The sequence below is a fragment of the Heloderma suspectum genome, chromosome 6 (assembly GCF_057233095.1).
Source record: "Heloderma suspectum isolate Gila_16-S chromosome 6, 16-S_ref, whole genome shotgun sequence".
Taxonomy (NCBI): Eukaryota; Metazoa; Chordata; class Lepidosauria; order Squamata; family Helodermatidae; genus Heloderma; species Heloderma suspectum.
The window spans coordinates 100,866,128-100,888,562 of record NC_139463.1 but is presented as its reverse complement, the minus strand read 5'-3'; the positions used below and the strand labels follow the sequence as shown (position 1 = coordinate 100,888,562).

At 47.1% G+C, this 22,435-nt stretch overlaps 1 protein-coding gene across 1 annotated transcript in view; it reads right to left on the bottom strand.

Moving 5' to 3' along the window:
- Positions 1–375: 375 nt before the first annotated feature.
- The window catches only part of GRIN2D (glutamate ionotropic receptor NMDA type subunit 2D), a 62,376-nt gene continuing 40,316 nt past the window's right edge, over positions 376–22,435 (bottom strand). The window contains exons 10-13 of the mRNA XM_084805610.1: positions 21,254–21,414; positions 12,700–12,887; positions 5,982–6,214; positions 376–3,088 (exon numbers count right to left, since the gene is read on the bottom strand). Coding sequence (XP_084661736.1) covers positions 1,646–3,088; positions 5,982–6,214; positions 12,700–12,887; positions 21,254–21,414 — 2,025 coding nt within the window. The 3' untranslated portion in view covers positions 376–1,645. The remainder of the gene's footprint in view (positions 3,089–5,981; positions 6,215–12,699; positions 12,888–21,253; positions 21,415–22,435) is intronic.

The window sequence follows — 22,435 nt, the reverse complement described above, 5'->3', positions numbered from 1 at the left end:
TGCCAAATTCCAAGCCAGGGAAAGTTCCCTGGACATACTGCAAGACACTGGGCTTTGAGCTGGCTTTGAGGACCAGCTTCCAGTCTTCTGGGGTCTTGGACAAAGGGGGAACTTGTGCATCTTCTCTAGGGGAAGATGTACTTCCATTGGGAGCACATTCATCTTTCCCACAACAGAGATGCATGATTCCCCCATTGTACGGGAAGCATGGAAAGAAGTTGCAGAATCACCTGTGCATCCTCTGTTCCTCCTTCTGCAGCATATGCAATGCAGGTTGGAGTGACCAACTTTAAGACAGTGTATGGTAATTTGAGGATTCCATACAGCATTTTATCTGTTGTATAAGGTTTTCTTCTGTTAGGTTTTGTTTTGTTTGAAGTGTGGGTGCCCTTTCGGTCTACAGAAAGGTATTATAATAAAGTTTTATGTGGTTTTCTGCAATAGCTCTCTTAACACCAAGAGCATCCATGCACTGGTGGATATGGTGTAGGATTTCTGAAAACAGACCCTTTGGGACTTGGAACTGGTTTGTCTCTGCATTTGGGGGGATGGGGAACTGGGTTTTTCTTTTTTGCCCATAACAGCACACAAGTGTGTGAGTTTGCAGAGTCCATGATGTATGTTTGCATGTGTTGCTACCTCCATAATTATGGTTGCATGACTGCAAGATTAAAGCAAGGGGAAAGGAGAAAGAAGAAATATGGGTGAGAAGAGCAAAAGAAAGCAAGAAGGGAGAAGAGGAAAAGGAAAATGTGCAGGAAAAATATCACAGTTTTCTGTTGAACAAAGTCACAGTTTTGTCTCCTAACATCCCCTCCCACCCAGAAGTCCAGACAGTTGTGTGGTGGTTGTCATCCAAGCCCCCCACCCCTGGAGCCTGACCAATGGCACTTTTCCCCTGCTGCCAAGTCTGTACGGAGATGCAGACTCTCTCTCTCTCTCTCTCTCTCTCCATGTTCACGACTGGTTCATTTCAGTGGCTCTCTCTTGGGTCTTGTTCAGAGAGAAACAGCCCTGCTGTTGCAGTAGCCAGCTGCCACTGGCCACAGGAACCCACCCCATCGAGTCGCCACATGGGTGGCAAGAAAGCCCTTTTTCTGGATACAAAAGGTCAGTTATGGAAACAGAGGGGTGAACAGCTCCCATCTACCCCCTGCTGTAAATCGGCTGGTGGAAGGGACTGGGAGTTTTGTCACGGGGAGCTATTCTGGTGGCACTTGGGGTAGCAGCAGCAGGGTGTTGCCCCTCTGAGAAATCCTCTCCACTCCCCCTTGTTTTTTTTTTTAATGGGATTATCAGTGGTTCCAGTCCCCACTGTGGGTTTTATCTGTTCAACTGTTTTGGTTGAACAATTCCCCTTTTCTGTGGTAGGGAGATGTGGCACTATCCCATCTCTTCCTGGTGGCATCCTGGTGGCATGCCCTTTGTCTTGGTGGGTTCATTTGTGGCACTTCTCCGCTTCCCCCTCTCCACAGTCATCTTCGTGGTACTACCTTCATTCCTTGGGTTGGGCCACAGTGCCATCTCCACCATCTCAGTCCCCACTCTGTGGGCTCAACTACAGCACAGTCCTTTTTTCCTCCTGTCATCCCATCTGAAGTGTTCTTCCCCACCCCCGCCCCACTCCCACCCCACCTGTTGCTGGTCATACCTCTGACTCCAGGCTGGAGAAATGGGCAGAACCACGCCGGGCAAAAAGCTCCCCGCTGCGGCTCACCCGGCGTGGTAGCCACTCTGGTGAGAAGCCACCCTGGTGCCGATGGGAAGCCCCACAGCGCATCATGTGGCAGGAGCTGAGGTCCTCCAGGCTGCGGGAGGTTGGATGAAGGACTCCACCAGCCGGCCCCAGCTCACAGGAATGGCGGTGGCAGCGTCGGTGGAAACCATGGCGGTGCCGAGAAGCCAGGCAGCCATACAAGCTGCAGTGGCGGTGCTCCCAGTCCAGCCGGCGCTCCAAACGCTCCTCGGAACAGCTCAAGTAGCGCAAGGCCTCCTTGCGACATGGCGGGGTGGGTGGCGGGAGCATCTCCAAGCTCAGGCAGTGCTGGCACGGACCGTGGCATCCATGGCACTTCGCCAGTTTGTCAGCTGACCAGTAGTGCAGGGGCTTGTGTGTGGCAAAGAGCTGCCTTTCTCGGGATGGGTACGTGCAGAAATAATCTGGGGACTGGTACCAGCAACTATGGCCATCACTGTCCCTCTCGCAGATGTCGGAATCAGAGTCAGAGAAGTCCATATAATGACTTTGGCTGCGCAAACTGGCACCTACGGCAAGCGGGTGGGAATGGCTGCGGCAAATGTGAGCCCGGGAGCTCCTCTCTCGGCTTGATGTTTTGGGACATTTGGCTTCTGGCTCAGCCCGTGGCAGAGGCGTCTCTTCAGTATGCCGGTAGCGGGGAGCAGGTGGGGAGCGTTCATCTTCATAGGACAGCCTGGTGTAGCCATAGCGGCCCCGCTCTTTCCCAAAAGGCCGGCTGCTTCCCCTTTCCAACTCGCAAGGGCTTTTGGTGGTGTAGCTGCTTGAGGGTCCGTCATACTTCTTCACCTCTGGGGCCCGGCTGGCCCCTTTCCCCACTTGAAAACTTTCATACAAGCCACGGAGGGATTTGCGTTGCCAACCTGATGCCACTGGTGGCAAGTCAGGAGAATCTTTCTCACGCACAATGGCAAAGTAGGAGGGAGGGTTTTCCAGCCCTCGAGAGGGTGGTGGTGGGGAGAGCTGACAGGGTGCCATCTTTTTGCTGCCAACATGATCAGAGAGCCCTTCAGGTTCAATGGGGCCATAGAACCGGTGGAAGCCATCAGAGAAAGGACTCTTGAGGCTGTGGCGTGGGGGTTTGGTTGTGGGGAGCTCTGCAGGCGTCGGAGGGTACAGATCCTTGTAGCAATTGGGGCTGCGGGCATGGCGCCACCGTTCCACAATACGCCGCTCACGAGGCAGGAAGCTGGAACAGGGGAGTGGAGGGCCGGGGGGACTGGGCAGTGCTGGGGCTGCACCTCGTGACGGCCCATAGGTATGGTTAAGGATGGGCAATTGCTGCTGGTCTGGAACTTTGGGGTCTTCACTGCTGCAACAGCTGTACATGCCCTGGAGTGAATGGAAGAAAGTCAGATAAATAAGAGGAATTATAGCACAACCGGAACTTTAGCACAACTGCTTAACTACAGGGTGGGACACAGTTGGAGTAACACTTCCATAGAATGTATGGGTGGGGCAGTTATGAATAATAGAGGACTAACTTGAGGGTGGATTCTGAGCATGATACCCCTCCCCCAGGAGGGATCTGTGGGAATAGAGGAAAAGCTATCTGCTTTGCATGCTCCTTGTAAAATGCAGTGGTGATGGCACCATAATGGCCCTCCTCCATGTGGGAAAGTGTTGCAGTCATAATGCGCCCATCTCCATTTCTTTGCTGTCTTTGCACTTTTGTAATATAATAGCATAGAGCACTATTTCTCAGGTGTTATGAAATTCCACTTACCTTCTAACCCACAACCTAGAAATCTCATTGATGTCTACCACCACCCACCATGTAACATCTTCCCCACCCACCTATCTCCTACACCTTTCCCCATGCCATTTCGCCCCCACTATCCAGTTTCACCACCACTCAACTGATACAGCTTCTCAACCCAGAGCACAGCTAATTAGCCTTAAATTCCTCACCCCGATTTCTCCTTTTCAGTAATCCCCATGGGGTCACAACCCACACTTTGAGAAACCCTTGAGGTTGTGTATCCTTCATGCTATCCCTAATCCCAGGGATGTTGAACCTCTTTTAGCCTGAGAGCCAAATGTTATTTCAGAGAAGCTCTCAAGGGTCACATTCCCATGATGGGGTGTGTGTGTGTGTGTGTGTGTGGGTGTGTGTGTGTAAGCGTGCGTGTGCGCATGTGCGCGCGCAAAGGCAAAAGGAGCACGGCCAAAATACAAAAAATGCCACCATATCTTACTGCTGGTAATGAAGCCTTAGAAGAGACATTTCAACCTTTTAGAATGGAGAAAAAATGCACAAATGCCAGGAAACCACCAAGTGATCAGAGATCCGGGGAAAGGGAGTGATGCCAGAAGGGGGCATGGCTATATGGGGAATCCCGGGGACTTCAGATCGGCTGGACATGGCCCCAGGGTCTGAGGTTCTGCATCTGTGCCCTGTCCTATCATTTGAGGAACATCACCCTAAAGCGCTCTTGTATAAAGCGTCTTATTTTAAGACCCATGTTGGATATATCAGGCACTGTGAGTTATGGAGGAACTGTGTCTGTCTGTCTGTCTGTCTGTCTGACACACACACACACACTTCAACCGTGAACACCCAGCCAGATCAGTTCCCACCATACACAGCCTTCTACTACTGACATAGAGTGCCCTTCCCTCCCGCCCTGTGCTGTTGAGCTTGTCCCTCATTGTAGGTCACTGGTTTAAGAGAAGGATCACCATGGAAGTGAATGGAGGGAAGTACAGAGGACGAGATCGTGTAAGGAGGAGGATCAGAGAAAGACAGGTGGGCAAATTGAGACTGTGTCGGTGAAAAATGAGCCAAAAGAGGCAAGGGAAAACAGGCAGGATAAGGTGGGATTTTTGCCACCTGGCTGAGTGATGTTTAAAATGTTTAGTCTCAGTCTTCTGAGGGCACTGGCAATTTTGTGTTAGCCATCCCAAACCATGTCACAGAGCTACAATGCTCAGGTTTCCGTCAGCGGGGACCATAGCCATTTACAAACCTTGGAACTGGTTTAAATTTGTATTGTAGACATCGTAAGAAGTGTGTGGTTACTTTACCTCACCAATTAACCACAATTACTTCCTACATCTCTGGTGTTAGGGAACAGGACTTTAAAATCAAGGAGTGTGACTTGAGCTGCAATACCTATAATTTTAGAAATTAGTTACTAAGAACCCAGATAAGAAAACAGAGTGGCCTAGGGTGCAAACACGTGTACATTAAAACAGGACTTACTACATCTTTTTCCTTCTGAGAATGAGCTTGGCTTCTCCCACATTTGCATTGCATTTGGTGGTCATAGTAAGCAGCAAATCAAATACTGATTTGCTGGCCTGTTGGCATCCACTGCCCCCACACTTCTTCCTCTTTTAATTTTTTGAAGTACAACATATAGATTCATTCAACGGAACATTCATTTTTCACCTACATTTAAAAAGAAACCCACTGCAATTTAAGAAACCTAAAACTGAAAAAATGCTGCAAGGAGGTGGGTTTGCGATGTCAAAGGCACCAGCCGATTACTTCTGTGCACAGCTGGCTTCTGCTTTACTGAACCAGTTTTCCTGAGCTCAGTCCTGGAGAGACTGTCTGTGTGAACAAAACACAGTAACTGTGCTTCCACAGCAGTCCCTCACTCAATTTATGTACATCTGTATACGACCATAGATGAATAGACAGGGAAAGAGGAGAATGTAGACAAGGACATATACATTGTATAAACTAAGAAAATCAAAATGTTGTGCCGAAGTAACCTAAATTCTATGATCTGTATGAACTATGTAAATTAAGCACATTTGCACAGGCTGACTTGTTTTATATATTTTAGTCATGGAACGATGAAGCAATATGCAGGCTCTGGAGCCCCCGCTCTCACCCCCACCTCATGTTTCTGAGATTTTACAATCCACTGCCTCCCGCCTACCCCCCCCCCCCGCAAACTCCACACACACACACACACTTTCAAGCTGATCTTTATAAGGTCTAGAAACTTGTGTGAGTTTTTTAAAATGAAAGCTGAGATTTCAAGAATGCCGATTTCTGCATACGATACACATATCTGTACTTGTGTGGTGTGATCATAGAATACCCAGAGCCCTGGATGAAGGGAGAGAAGTGTAGAGAGGGAGGGAGCGGTTTACTCTCTGGACAAAGAAATGGATAGTTATGAGTATCTGCACACAGATGTAAAAATAGCTTCATGTTTGAGTGGAGCCATGGACCCAGAGCTGGCCCTAGCTCATTGTGCTGCCTCACCCTGCTGAAGGCAAGCAGGAAGTCCAGCCGTCCCGTGTGTCTCATACAGTGACGCAGTTTCCAATAGATGAGGTGCTCCCAGGCAAAGACCAGCAGACTCAGCCCCATGGCCACCAAGAGCATGTAGAAGACCCCGGCCATGTTGTCTATGTCCAGCTTGCTGCTCATCACCTCAATTTTGTCATTGTGGCAGATCCCTGACAGCCACAGGCGCTCCAGGAGCTCAATTTCATCTGAATCAGAGGAGGGGGAGGAAAGGGATGGAACCCAGGAGATTTATCTATTTATTACATGTCTATACTGCCCATTAGCCGAAGCTCTGTGGGCGGCTTACAAGACAAAGATGAAAACCATAAAATACAATAGCATAGTAAAACAATATAAAACCATAAGTTTAAAACAGAATAAAACCAAAGCAATAACCAAGACAAAAGTCGGAAGTCGGAAGCAGAGCAAAGATCTAAAAACACACTGACAGGGCTAAAAAGCCTGGGAGAATGAAAAGGTCTTCACCTGGTGCTGAAAAGACCACAATGTAGGCAAGCCTCTCTGGGGAGGTCATTCCACTCCAGAGTGCCACCACTCAAAAGGCCCTCTCCTTAGGAACCTCCTGCCTCACCTCATTTGGCAGGAAGAAAGGCCTCTAAAGATAATCTTAGGGTCCTGACAGGTACGTATATATGAAAGGAGACTATCTTTTAGGTAACGTGGCCCCAAACTGTTTAGGGCTTTGTAAGTTAACACCAGCACTTTGAATTTGGCCCAGAAATGGACTGGCAGCTAGAAATGGACTGGCAGCATAAAGCACTGGCATACTATGATAATATTGGCCAGTCGCCGTTAACAATCTTGCTGCCCTATTTTGGGCCAGCTGAAGTTTCTGGACTGTTTTCAAGGGCAGGCCCACATTTAATGCATTGCAGTAATTCAAATGACAAGTTACCAGAGCGTGGATAACTGAAGGAGATGGGCTTCTCCCCAGCTTTCCCCACAAATGATCTATTAGGCCTCCCTCCCCTCCTCCCAAAAAATGTAGATGCCTTCTTACTCAGGGGTAGGGACTGATTTCTGAGGTCTCAAGTGACCAAGAAGCTGTGATCATCTAGCACCATGGTAGAACTTGAGTGTGGGAATTTAAGTGGACAGGAGACAGGCCCCTTCCCAGCTTGGCTCTTGAGGGTACATACTCAAAGATCACAGTGCAAAGTACTTACTCTTTAACAATGTTTAACAGTCCTTTCCTACTGGCAGTTAGGGTTGTAAGGGATTGTTCTCTTCCTATCTTTGCCATGCACATCTATGAATCCTAAACCAATTCAGTGACTGCAAGGATGGAGCCATGCAGTGGTTGTTTTTCCAGATTAATTAACACATTATACCAAGAACTTGTGCGCGTAGTGTAAAAGGTAGTCCAGAGGTTTAGGTAGTATGATTTGACAAATGGGTGGGTTGCTAGGCAACTGTTTCTCTCTCCCCCTCCCCAAATAAGCCACTGAAAGCTTGCAACAGCATGTACACAAACCCAAACAACAGACTCTCCAAAACACTTACAAACACACATTCATGCAAGCACATCATATGAATACCCTGGTACCTCTCAGTATGGACATATTCAACTTATATACCAACACACTGAAGAATTCCGAACAGATGGCCAGAAAGTAATACATGAGACAAAAAACAAAACTCTACAATTGAAGTAAGTTTTAAACACTGATCAGGTGAGTAAATATATTATTTAATGTGGATGTTTTATTCTTGTATGTACATTTTTGGAATATAGAGCACACACAAGCCAACAAATGCTCTCCAATATGTATGTTAGAGTAAATGTCTGGAACTTGGTCACTTATGAATGTTGACAATCCCAGACAAATGTTGCAAACGTTCAGTAACTTGGAGATAGCCTGGAGAAAGCCAACAGTCACCAAATGGTGATTATCCGCATTCACTTGAGCCTGTCCCCAAAATGGGAATATCTCTGTTTGTGGCATTCACAAAATCCATCTGAAGTAGTCAGTATTTCCATGTGAATTGATCACATTCACCACATTTTGGATGTTCACTGTAACATATCTAAACTCTACAAAGCAACTCTGTTGCCCTCTCCCCCACAAAAAATTCTTACACATCATGATCCTCACAGGACGCTTTTCACAATGGAAGCAAAGAACGCCTCTGTGTCTGGAATAATGCAGCACAGAAAGCTGGAGAGAAAGCCATGCCGCTTTTTCATTCAACTTAACTGATGCAAGAAAAGCAAAATGATTTAAGCATTATGGAGACTGGGTGGCTCATTTGAAATGCGGCCCCATCCCCAGTGTCTGCTGGCATGCCCTAATAGGGCGGGGAAAGCCCTGCGTCCCATTCTCCAGGGGATCCCCAGAGTCAGTCAGGCCTATTAGGAGAAGCAAGACTGTTGGCTAACAGCAATTAGAGCCTCAGACTGAGCCCATTAGCAGTAGCAGAGAGAGAATCCAGGTTCCTCTGCTTAGATCAAACACACCAGAACTGTGTCTGTTCATTATCCCTGGAGCTAGAAATAGAAAGTGGGATGTCTGTCTCCCATCACCTTTGCTCTGAGTCTAGCCCACAGAGGCTTGCTTTCCCTCCCAGGAGTCCTAGCTCTCAGACCTCCTTGCTTGAACTGACTGGGCCCCATGGCTCTCATGGGGTTCCCACTCACTTCCACTCTGGATTAATTAATCCAGAATAAAACATCACCATCTGTTCACATTCATCAATCTGCAGGGCTGCTGAGAGGCAGTCAGGGTGGGGTGGGGCAATTGTGAGCACAGTCTGGACCACTGGCAGAGACGAGGATGCTCAAACCGACTTTCAGGCATTGGTGTGTGTGCGTATGTGTGAGGGTGTATGTGTTTGTATTTCTGGGCCCAGAAATCATAAAATCATAGAATAGTAGGGTCGGAAGGGGCCTATAAGACCATCGAGCATGGCCCAATTACTCTCAGCAGCCGTGTGGGTGGGGAGTTTCATTCTGTTTCCTGACTCCTAAATGAGCAGAGCAGAGGAAACTGCCCCAGCTGGTCTAGGGGCTATACAAGCAAGCAAGCTTCCCGAGAGTGAGCGATCAGAGCGAGCAAACAAGGAGAGGAAAAAGGAGTTTGGCAGGGGAGTTGCAGTGGAAGAGGAGACAAAGGCAAAGTGGTGAGTGGGCTGGAGTACACCCAGGGACTTTCTATACTGAGTCGCTGTGTGGTCACCATGTGCTCCTGAGAGCTCCAATTGAACGGGCGTGTCCTGAGAGCTGGGGCTGAAGGAGCGTGACTTGATTACTCACAGCAGTTGTGTGGATGGGGAGTTTCATTCTGTTTCTTGACTCCTAACTGAGCAGAGCAGAGGAAGCTTCCCCAGCTGGTCTAGGGGCTATACAAGCAAGCAAGCTCCCAGAGAGCGAGTGATCAGAACAAGCAAACAGGGAAAGCACAGGAGTTCAACAGGGGAGGCCCCTAACCATTTTTTAAATTTTTTTTTTATTGTAACACACACTTCTATACCAGTGGGACTCTGTTGTTAACCTCCAGTGAATAGAGGACAAAGCACAGGCTATTCCAGTACAATCAGAAAGCTAGAAACAAAAAGGGAATAGAGACTATGGAAGGAAAAGACTCTCCAGTGGTGTTGACCTGCAAGGTGTGTGCAATGTTTGTTTTCTTGCCTGAGTTCAACATGGCCTACACATGCAATAAGTGCAAGTTGATTAGACTGTTGGAAGAAAAAGTAAGAGGACTGAAGTGGCAAGCACTGACCCTCAAAGGAATAAGAGATGACATAGAGTTCTTAGACAGAATGGTAGAACTACAGCAGCAAAGCAAAGTACAGGAGCTAGAAGAGCAACAGCAAGCTGAGGCAGAAGAGGAAAAGGCTGAGGTGACGAGAAATGAAGTAGAGGGTACTCCTTGGAAAAGGGTGACAGTTAGGAGCAGATGAATTAGAAGCCACTCTGCACCAGTGAAAGCAGCGGAACTATAGAACTGTTTTTAGGTACTTGAGGATGAGACTGGTGGACAGCCTGCAGGGGAAGAATTACAGAGGACCCCGCATGAGAGTGAGCAAGAGGCCGAAGGTCAGTCAAGCAGAGGCAATGAAGCCAAGGCCTACAACGACAAGAAGAGAAGAGTAATAGTCATGGGTGACTCTTTGCTACATGGGATTGAAACCCAAGTATGTCACGAAGACCCATGGACTCACAAGGTATGCTGTGTCCCAGGAGGATGGATTAGAGACATGACGGACAGGTTGCCTACTATGCTCATAAAGCCCACTGACATGTATCCCTTTCTTCTCACCCATGTGGGAAAAAATGATACCGCCAAGCAGAGCTACGAAGAAATCACATCAGACTTTGAAGCTTTGGGAAGGAAACTCAAGAACTTTGGAACCCAGACAGTTTTCTCATCCATCCTTCCAGTAGTTAGAAGAGGGATAGAAAGTGAAAGAAAAATACTCTGGATGAATGACTGGCTATGAAGGTGATGCCGACGCGAGAGATTTGGATTCTGGGACCACGGGCTATACTTCCTGGAAGATGGACTGCTGGCAAGGGTTGGGTTGCACCTCACAAGGCGGGAAGAATGTGTTTGGCCACAGCACAAAGAACTTCATCAGGGGGGCTTTAAACTGAATTCTACAGGGGAGGGAGACGTAAAGTTGGGGGTAAGAATGGACGAAGACTTATACACCATGATGGAGAGAACAGCTCTAATAGTGCCCAATAACAGTCTTCAAAAAATGTAGGAAGAAAGCCAGATTATAAAGCACATGGCTTTCACTGTCTATATACTAATGCCCAGAGTATAGGAAACAAATAGAATGAACTTGAACTCTTAATACAGGAGGGAAATTATGACTTGATAGGTATAATTGAAACTTGGTTGGACTCGACAGTCTTATAGGCCCCTTCCAACCCTACTATTCTATGATTCAAAGAGACCAACCCCCTGCTCAATGCAGGAATCCAAGCAAGGCATCCCTGACAGATGCCTGTCCAGCTTCATCTTGAATGCCTCCAGTGTGGGAGAGCCCACTACCACCCTAGGTAATTGGTTCCATTGTCATATTGCTCTAACAGTCAGGAAGTTTTTCCTGATGTTCAGCTGGAATCTGGTTTCCTGTAAGTTGAGCCCATTATTCCATGTCCTGCACTCTGGGATGATCGAGAAGAGATCCTGGCCTTCCTCTCTATGACATCCTTTCAAGTACTTGAAGAGCGCTATCATCTCTCCCCTCAGTCTTCTCTTCTCAAGGCTAAACATGCCCAGTTCTTTCAGTCTCTCTTCACAGGGCTTTGTTTCCAGTCCCCTGAACATCTTCGTTGCCCTCCTCTGTACCCTCTCCAGTTTGTCTACATCCTTCTTAAAGTGTGGTGCCCAGAACTGGACACAGTACTCAAGCTGTGTCCAGTTCTCTCAGCAAACCTGTAAATGTGGATTAGAAACTCCTTCCCCCATACCTACACAATCATCCACTAAAATATGGGTGAAATTTACACATTTGCTAGTGATATGAATTTGGCTCACTTGATTAACATGAATGAACCTATCACTATGGCTTTGCCTGACAAATTGATGGTTGATCAGGGACTTGTCAAATGGACCCTAGTTGCACATGAGAACATTGATACTCCTCCTAGCCTTGGGAATGCAACACCCACAAGAGTCTGGGGGAAGGACAGAGAGACAGCAAGACGACATTTTGCAGTTTTGAACTAGGACAGGGAGTCAGGGAGCTGTGAGTTGGCTGAAGGCAAAGCCGTTTGGAGTGCAGGAGCTCTCACGCTCTGGGCATCTGATACGAGGTTAATGGATTTGTTGCTTGCTATAGGAATGTTTATTTGCTTCCACTTTGCTCTATCTGTAAATCAAACAGGTTTTATTACAAAGAGACCATATGTCTCTGGCACACTTTCATCCAAAGGAAACTAAACCATGTAGCACTGCCCCTGCACTTCTCACTATTAGGGGAGCACGTAACGCTATATTTAACCACTCCAATAGCAAGCACAGATTAGTAGTTAAAGTGTGTTAAAAAGAAACTCATCGGTGTTAACTGAACTTCAGAATCCAGGCATAAGCAGCTGGGATCATAATGCACTTTCTAGCTAAAGGCAAGGAATGTTCCATCTTTCCAAAGCAGTGCCCCACCAACTAAGCCTCCTGCCCTGGGTTTTAATAGCAAACATGTGAGGGAGGCTTCTGTTTACCAATCCAAGCAGAGAACATGGCCTATTCATAAGGCCAGGGACAGGCAATTGTGTACTCTCTGGCCCTGGGCTTGGCGTTTTAAGAAGTATTTTAAATGTGTGTCTGAGAAGTGGGAACCAGATGCTCCTTATTTAGAACTGTTGCTTGTTCCTGGTAGGTAGATCCTGCCTTGCAGCAGGAACTAGGACTATGGTCTAGGACTCCTTTCCAATGTAAATTATTCATGAATATTCATAGAACATAATAAATATTCCTCATTTCAGACACTCCCCCACTCCAGAATGTTCTTTATTTCTGAACTCCTCCCTCCCCTGACAACCCTTGTCTAGTGGAAGAGAGAGAAAGAGAGAATACCATCCACTCAGCTGTTGGAGGAAAGATACTCCCCGCCTCTCAGTTCCTCATTTGCTACTTTTCCAAAGAACCCAGGCATCCTGGCTCCTAGCAAACCTCTCAGTGCTGTCCTTAGAACCTATCATGCAGTTAGGCCTTACCGTCACTCAGAAACTGGAGCAGGGCCAGGTCAATGGGCCGTTTCCACTTGGATCCTTTCTGCAGCGCAATGCCGTAGCCTGTGGTAGCAAAGACTTTCCCACTTCCTATGGTGACAAGTTTACAGCCTTCTTCCTTGCGGGCCATGTAGTTGAGGACAGCTGCATCATAAATGAAGGCGTCCAGCTTCCTGCAATCAGACAAGCAGGACAGGCAGAGACAGATAGATGGGTGTAGTATTGAGCACAGCACCTGCAGGGATATCTGCAAGGCTGGTAACTGATTAAAAATTTCTCCATATTTGATTTGTTTGGCTTTAAACTGATCTATCGATTAGATCTAAATACTTATGCATATTGAAAATAGACCGAAGGCACTTTTTTGATAATCTTGAGGGAAAGGGACAGCTTTCTTCAAGTATGAGATAGCTAATCGTTTAACAAACAAATGCTATCATTCATATTTCGAAGAAGAGGATCCCTTTAACATGTTCCCTTTCAGCTCATATCTGAATATTTCCTATAACAGTAACACACCAGCACCAAAATGGCTTCAAAAAATAAACAGGTTCAAGGCACATCAGTACTGTGGAAGAGTCAAGTTTGTAAAATGCATTAGTACTGATTTCTACAGAGCACTGTCAGCTTCAATTGCATATGGTTCTTATTGCTAAATGGAAAGTATGTGCCAGTTCACACATAATGACCAACCATGAGTTAATTAACCCATTGTGCACTGCCTCTCACCTGCCCATTGCTTCTGCTTTGCATCCAATTTAGCAAACAACCCAGGAACGGTTGTTTAGTGTGACATCCAGACCCAGCACTCTGGGTTGTTGAGGGAGAAACGACCTAGAGTTTTAACCTAACAACAAACCATGAGTTAAAACTCTGGGTTGTTTCTTCCCTCAACAACCCAGAGTGCTGAGTTCAGACATCACGCCAAACAACCCAGCCGTTCCTGGGTTGTTTGCAAAGTGGAAGCAGGTGGGAAGCAGCGTGCTCACTCACACATGGCCCTGACAGCCCATGGGTCTCATAACAGTTGTTCTGAGATGCAAATTTTGGTGAGCTTGGGTAACAAACTGGAAGGAAAAAAACACCTTTAAGTTTCTTCTTTGTCACCAAATATGTCACTGGCAGGAACTAGCAGCTAGCTGACACATCTGCATGGCCTGCTCAGCAGCGTACCCTTCAACAGTGCTGAGCCTTTGTTTATTCAGAGTCTGACCAATTAACCAGGGTGCAGAGATTTTATTATGTTACTGATTAATCTTCCATTTAAAACTATTAAGGCTTTCCGCCACAGTTATATAGCATAGGATATACATTTAATAGGCCTATAGGGGAAAAGGTGAAGAAAAGGGCAACCAAAATGATCAAGGGGCTGGAACAACCGCCCTATGAGAAAAGGTTGCAACGTCTGGGGCTGTTTAGCTTAGAAAAAGGCAAGTACAGGGAGACATGATAGAGGTGTACAAAATTATGCAAGGTGTGGAGAAAGTGGACAGGACTCTTTTATAATACTAGAACATGGGTTCATCCCATGAAGCTGAATAGTGGGTGATTCAAGACAGATAAAAGGATGGACTTCTTCACTCAGTGCATTAATAAACTATGGAATTTGCTGCCACAAGATGTAATGACAGCCACTAACTTGGATGGCTTTAAAAGGAGATTAGACAAATTAATGGAAAAGAAGGCTATCAATGGCTTCTAGTTATGATGGCTATATATTAGCTCTAGTATCAGGGGCAGTATGCCTCTGTATCCCAGTTGCTGCAAACATGAGGGGCAGGGTCATATTGCACTCATCTCCTCCTTGACAGCTTCCCATTGGGCCATCTGGTTGGCCACTGAGTGAATAGAAATCTGGCCTTTGGTCTGATCCAGCAGGGCTCTTCTTATGTACTGCTAGAACTGCATTCTAGACACTGTCTTGCTCCATTTTTATCTTGGCTTTTCCCCCTGCATTATTCACCATCCATGAATTTATTTATTTATTTAATTTAAAACATTTCTATCCCGCCCTATATCATTAAGATAAGATATAAGATATAAGATATCTCAGGGCAGCATACAGATAAAATCAATGTAAACAGTATAAAACAATAACTAATGTAAACACGTAAAAACATATTAAACTATTAAACAAGCTAAAACCAGTTAAAATCTAAAACAGTTAAAACAATGTGCTAAAGAATGCATTTAGCCCTCAAAGGCTTTGGTAAAAAGCCACATTTTTACTTGGTGCCGAAACAAGACCAATGTCTGTGCCAGTTGGGCCTCCAAGAGGAGAGCATTCCACAACCGGGGTGCCACAGCAGAGAAGGCCCTCTCCCACGTCCCACCATAGTGTATGTCTCGTACTGGTGGGACTCAGAGGAGGGCCCCTCCAACAGATCTCAGTTCTCGGGCAGGCATATATAGGGAGAGGTGCTCCCTCAAATATTGAGGCCCCAAGCTGCTTAGGGCTTTAAATGTCATCATCAAAACCTTGAATTCCGATTGGAAGCATATTGGCAGCCAGTGAATTCCTTTAAAACCAGTGCTATATGGTTTTTATGGGGTGTTCTGGTCAGCAGTCTAGCTGCTGCGTTTTACACTAGCTGCAACTTCCAAGTCATCTTCAAGGGCAGCCCACGTAAAGTGCATTGCAATAGTCTAATTGGGAAGTTCCCAGAGCATGCACTACTGTGGCTAGGTTATCCCTGTCCAGGAAAGGACGTAGCTGGCGGATCAGCTGAAGCTGGCCCCGAGTACTCCGGGCCACGGAGTCCACCTGGGGCTCCAGTGACAGGGATGGATCTAGGAGTACTCCCAAGCCACGCACCTGCTCCTTCAGGGGGAGTGCAACCCCATCCAGGACAGGTCACTTACCCAATTCCCAGACTCGGGAACCACAAATCCACAGAGCTTCCATCTTTTCAGGATTTAGCTTCAGTTTATTGGCCCTCATCCAGCCCATTATAGCCTCCAGGCACTGGTCCAGCACCTTCACTGCCTCAGCCAACTCCGATGACAAGGAGAAATAGAGCTGAGTATCATCAGCGTACTGGTGACACCCCACCCGAAAACTCCTAATGACCTCTCCCAACAGCTTCATATAGATGTTGAACAGCATAGGGGATAGAATAGAACCCTGTGGCACCCCACAGCTTAAAAGCCATGGGGTAGAACAGGAATCCCCCAATACCACTCTCTGGAATCGGCCCTGCAGGTAGGAGCAGAACCACTGTAGCACAGTGCCCCCAACTCCCATCCCGCAGAGCCGATCCAGTAAGACACCGTGATAAATGGTGTCAAAAGCCACTGAGAGATCCCAGAAATTCAACAGGGTAGCACTCCCCCTATCTTTCACCTGGAGTAGGTCGTCAGTCAGAGCAACCAAGGCCGTTTCAGTGCTGTACCCTGGCCTGAAACCAGACTAAAATGGGTCCAGATAATCAGTGTTCTCCAAGAACACCTGAAGCTGCCCAGCCACCACACGCTCAAGCACCTTGCCTAAAAAAGGGATATTGGCAATGGGGGCGACAGTTCTCACACACCTCTGGGTCTAGGGAGGGCCTCTTCAGGAGAGGGTGTACTACAACCTCTTTCAAGGCAGCAGGAACCACCCCCTGACAAAGCAAAGCATTTACCACTCCCTGGACCCACTCAGCCAATCCACCCTTGCTAGATCATATAAGCCAAGATGGGCAAGGGTCAAGCTTACATGTGGTGCGCTGGACTGATTTAGGTGACTTGTCCACATCATCAGCCTGCAACAACTGAAACTGATCCCAGGAAACGTGCTCAGATGGAACACTGGACACCTCCCCAGACTCTGCAATAACTGTGGTGACAAGTTCTGAGCGAATATGAGCCACTTTCTCCTCGAAGTGCCTAGCAAACTTATCACAGCAGATGACCGAGGGTTCCAATCCCAGTTTCTCTGAGCCTGAGCAAGATCCCAACAGGCCCTTCACCACTCAGAACAATTCTGCTGGGTGACATTTCGAGGATGAAATCATAGATGTATAGTAAGATTTTTTTGCCATCCTCACTGCCACATAATAGGCACAACGAAGGGTCTTTGCTAATCATCAACCATACTCGCTCTGAGACCTGCGCCACCTGCACTCTAGCCATCATCCGGCCTGTTTCCTTGCCCATATATCTTCTGTAAACCAAGGTGAATTACAGGCTCCACAGCACCGGAGTGGGAGCTTGGGAGCGACTGTATCGATGGCCCTTCCCATCTCACCATTCCATAGTGAGACCAGAGCCTTGACCGAATCGACAGCCCTATCAGCCAGAAAATCCCCCAGAGCATTCAGGAATCCATTGGATGCCATAAGTCTCTGAGGGCAGACCATCTTAATTGGTCCCCCATGCCTGCAGGGAGGATCTGCTACTGCCAATCCAAACTTCACAAGGAAATGATCTGACCATGACAACGGGGTTGTTGAAACACCCCTCAAAACCAGATCATCCCTCATCCACCCAACAGCAAAAACCAGGTCCAGGGTATGTCCTGCCACAAGTGTTGGGCCAGTGATGTACTGCGACAGCCCCATAGTTGTCATGGTTGCCATGAAGTCCCGAGCAGGCCCTGTCAGGATAGCCTCAGCGTGGATGTTGAAGTCTCCCAGAACCACTGTCCTAGGGTTCTCCAACACCACCTCCGAGACCATCTCAGCCAGCTCAGGCAGGGAGACTGCTGGGCAGCAGGGTGGGTGCTACACCAGCACATACCTGTTCTGTCTCTTTGGCCCAGCACAAGGTACAGACCCTCAAAACTGGTGCTAGGATGGATGGATTTCCTCATGAGGGAGATGGAATCTTTATGGATGACAGCAACTCCCCCACCCCCCCAATCTAGGTTGGTGCTGCACTAAGTACCCAGATGGACAAAGCTGAGACAGATCCACCCCGCCCAGTTCATCCACCCAGGTCTCAGTGATGCACTCCAGGTCAGCCCCTTCATCCATAATCAAATCATGGACAATAATTGTTTTATTCACCCATTGTTTTATTCACCCAGTAATTCACCCATCCTCACTTAGATACCTTGGTTCCATGTTTTCCCCTCGATCCTCCACTTCCCTGTATACTCTGTTTCACAACCTAAGAACAGCCCAATCCTATGCAGAGCCCATTGATGATAACTATTTATGCCTAACTTTGCACAGGGTCAGGCTGAGGTGTTTCCTGCCCTGTCTCCCTTCTGATGCCCCTCTTGTACCTTGCCAGCAAAGTTATGGTAGGTGTGAACATGTGATATTTAAAAACAAAAGACTCATTTTAAAAAAAGTCAAAGAACAGCCTACCAATTAAAAGAGTGGGAAGAACCTGACAGGTAGCAAACATGCAAAGCATCATACAAAGGCAACAAAGGCAGCAAGAGCCAAAGCACTGAATTTTGTAGTGGAGGATTGGTGGAGCTGACAGAACTTTAGAAACTCCGCCACAGTTGAAATGGCTCCAGGGCTGCTGTTGTGCCAGCCCAAATTGAAGGCAGGGCCACAGTATACGTGTCCCCAGAGGGGAATCAAAAAGGACCAGTTAAAAATACGAAGCGTGCCAGAATGCATCCCATCCCTGTTTATAGGGTTGCTGACTTTTCACTGTAAAAAATTCTGCCTGCCCGCAGGGTAGGGCCAGGCAGGGCCAGGGCAGAGGTTATAAGGATGCAGGATGCAGGACTGGAGCCACACCAGATACAGGTGGACCAGAGGTAGAACCAGGATCAGGAATTGTTGTGGGTGGAGAGACTGCTTGGCCAAATCTGGAGCTCACTCTCTTTTCAGAACTGCCGTTTGCATTATCTGACAAAACGATTTGGATCAGTTAAATAACTGGTGGGCAACCCTACCTATTTTGAAGCACACACTCAAAAACACTAAATTTGGATTAGATCGCACTTTAAACCAATATGCTTGCCACACAAAAATGTGTTTGAAAAGCAGCTTTTCCCTTATCTTTAAATGCATATTTATTTCAGAAAATTTCAATATTGCTTTTCATTTTTTTTAAATCCCAAAGCCATTCACAAAAATAAAATCATGATAAAATACCATAAAACCAATTAATAAAGCAATAAAATATCTCATTAAAATAACCAAGGGTAGCTGACAATCCTGGCAGTCAGGAAAACGCTCGGGGAAACAAACGCACCCTAAGCTGTTGGCGGAAACGCTCCACATTAGGAGCCTGCCTGATCTGCATGGGGAGATCATTCCACATGGTGGGCACCACAGTAGCATAGGGAATATACAATTGTGACTGTATAATCAGGGGGTGGTGGCTGTTAATCTTGGTTAGTTAGCAGTGTGTATGGGTTTAATCTTGTGTACGTAGGATTAAATGGTAAATTACACAACCATAACCCAGCCATTTGGGTTTTTAAATTGGTAACAGGGTTGGCAGCTGTTCCAATAGCAATGGGGGTCCCACCTCCCATCCCCCCAAAGCTGCTCAAACTAAAATGCACTCCTGTATCAGTGAAAAATAATATCGAAGTCACAAAGGCCCATAAATACAAGAACCCCACACGGAAGTCTCGTTAACAGCATGATGGTGCAGCTCAATCCTACACTGAATGCCTCACTGTGGCCTTGTCTTATTTGGTTTATTTATGAAATGAGTCGGTAGGAATTCACAGAAGTTCACAGAAGCATTGTTGTGAGGAACAGTAGGGAGGCACTCTTGCTGGTGTGAGCAGCTACCAGGGCTAGACAAGCACTTGTTCACTGGATTATTCAGGGAAGGAGCATACAACCAGTTTAAAGAAGAAGAAGAATAATTTTAAAAGGGACTACACTGTTTGCAGCATAGTCTTCTGCATATTTATTTGGAAGCAAGTCCCACTGTGTTTAGGGAGGCTTACTCCTAGGTAAGTGTGCATAGGGTTGCAGCCTCATTGATTAATTGGTTAGTTTAAATTGATTAGGAACATCATGACTGACTAAAAAGAAGTCTGCAATTAATAAGGTAGCAGATTTTGAGATTAATCTTTTTTAATACAACTACAAATCCAAACTACAGATGGCAAACTCCATCTTGGAAGAGTAATTCCTTCCTGCCTGTGAACAACAGGGGAATGCCTCTTCTAAGAAGATACTTGTTGTATGATATACGTGCGTATAATCTAAAAATAAAGAAAGTATGCTGCTTTTCCATTTAGAGCTATTTTTACTCATATGCATATTTCTGCAGATTTAATTAATTCACTGATTAATTGACCAAAGCCCGTATTATTAAATTGATTAAAATTTATTTAATTAAAATTGATGAAGGAACTTGTTACAAGGTCACAAAACAGTGTGGGCATGAAAGCTAGCCATGTCGCAAGCAACATCCAACAGCAGTCCATGACACTCACACAAATCACATTTCACACGGCTATCGCCTAGGGATGTCAGAGAATTCCGCCATGGATCTCGGTGAGGCCGAATGCCAGTGCATTCGGCCCCCCAAAATCTGTGGCGGAACAGCCTGCCCCCCCCGCCCCCCCGCAGATCCCCCCCCGGGACGAGACTTACCTGGGGCGGATGGTCTGGGCGGCGGCAGCTCCGGTGGTAGCTTCGGTGGCGGTGGCTGCAGCGGCTGGTCTTCCGACTGGCTGCCGCCGCCGCCATTTGCAGTATGGAGGGGGGGGGTTTGGTTTTTTTTTAACAGAGATGTGATAGGCTATGTAAAGATTTACGCAGCCTATCATGGCTGGGTAAAAAACAAGCAAACACGTATGCAAATGGCGGTGGCTATGGCCGCCGCCATTTGCGTTCCTTATTTTTCGCCGCAGACTATTACGGCGAAAATAAAGGGGAACGCAAATAGCGTAGCGGGCGCTATTTGCGTCCCTTTTTGATTCGCTGTTTTAGCCTACGTAAAGATTTACGTACACTAAGACGGCGAAAAATAAGGAACACAAATGGCGGCGGCCGTAGCCGCCACCATTTGCGTACGCGTTTTTTTGGTTGTTTTTTTACCCAGAGCCCTCTGCGGCCGGAAATCCGGCTATGGACAGCTCTGGCCTGGGCCAGAGCACAGTTGGCCGTCGAGGATTCTGGGGGGGAGGAACGGATCGCCTCCCCCCTCCGTCGAGGATTCCGAGGGGAGGGACGGAATGCCTCCCCCCCCACCATGAACATAATCCGCGGAAAGGTAAGTGACTTTCGTACACCCCTACTATCGCCACAGCAATTAATGTTCTATCTCTGGTAGGGGGACAAGGGAACTATGGCATTTTCTTCAGTGAACACTGCGCTCCATGTGCAGGCAGATGTAAATCTGCCAGCACATGGAGTGGCTTCATGGGTTGATGTGCAGTGTGTGTGTGATACAAATGAGAAATATTTATGCCTTGATTGTGTAAAAAATGGATTGTGTGGAACAGATCTTGGAGCGCATGTGGTGCCAATGTGTGGGCCTGCCACAGAGCACATGCCCCAGGTGACAGGACAGTTAAGGGTGAAAAGTTCAGACATTCAGGGAGAAGAGAACAAAGAATCTTGGCCTCACCCTGCCATCATCACTGCCGCTGCCTCTGTCATCATCATTTCTCCCCACCTACCCTGTCTGTAGGTTCTGGAGTGCATCCTCCACACTGCGCTGGTTGTACTTTCCCATGTATTCATGCATCTCCCCATAGTTGTTCCGAATGTTTTTCTCGGTGCTTCCATTGGGAACAGTGCCAAATCTCAGAGGTGGATAGTGATGCTGGGGTCTCTGAAACTGTCAAGGGAGGGAAAGTGACATTGGAATATGAAAAGCACTTATCTGGATCTTCCTCCACCCCTTTCTACTCCATTCTCAGAAATGAAAACTGAGCAAGGACAAGAGGAGTTGGGAAGGCTCTTAATTCTGTCAGAGTTCATTTGTACTGTCATGATCAATTGGCTGAGCGGTAAACCTGAAATGTGGCTAGCACTGATTAGAAGACAGATCACCTCCCCAAACATTATGATTTCTGGATATGGAGAAGCACCCTAAAATAAATAAATAAATAAATAAGTAAGTAAGTAAGTAAGTAAGTAAGTAAATATTGATTACATTTCTTAGTTGCTCATCTGGCTGGTCACCCAGCCACTCCGGGCGATGTACAACAATATAATTTAAAACAGTAAAATTACACATTAAAACATTGTCTAAAAATACCTTAACCCACCCCAAGTGCCTGCCTGAACAACCAAGTTTTCAATGCATGGCCGAAGCTCATTAAAGAGGGGGCATGGTGGAGTTCCCTAGGGAGGGAGTTCCACAGAGTGGGGGCCACCACAGAGAAGGCCTTCTCCCTCATCCACACCAGCCTAGCTGTCCTGGCTGATGGAACAGAGAGACGGCCGTCCGAGGCTGATCTTGTTGAGCGGCCTGTCTGGTGTTGCTGGAGGCGCTCCTTGAGATAGGCTAGGCCGGATAGGGTTTTAAAGGTCAAAACCAACACCTTGAATTTGGCCCGGAAAACAACTGGTAGCCAGTGCAGCTCCTTCAGCACCAGAGTGATGTAATCACGCCAGCAGCTGCCTTTAATCAGGTGAGCTGCCGCATTCTGCACAAGCTGCAGCTTCCGAACTGTCTTCAGGGGTAACCTCACGTAGAGCGCATTACAGTAGTCTAGACGAAAGGAGACCAGGAGCAGATGGTCGGGAAGGTAGGGGCGCAGCCGCCGTATCAGATGGAGTTGGTACAGCGCTGTCCGGCTCACAGCTGACACCTGAGCCTCCATGGACAGCTGGGAGTCTAATATGACCCCCAG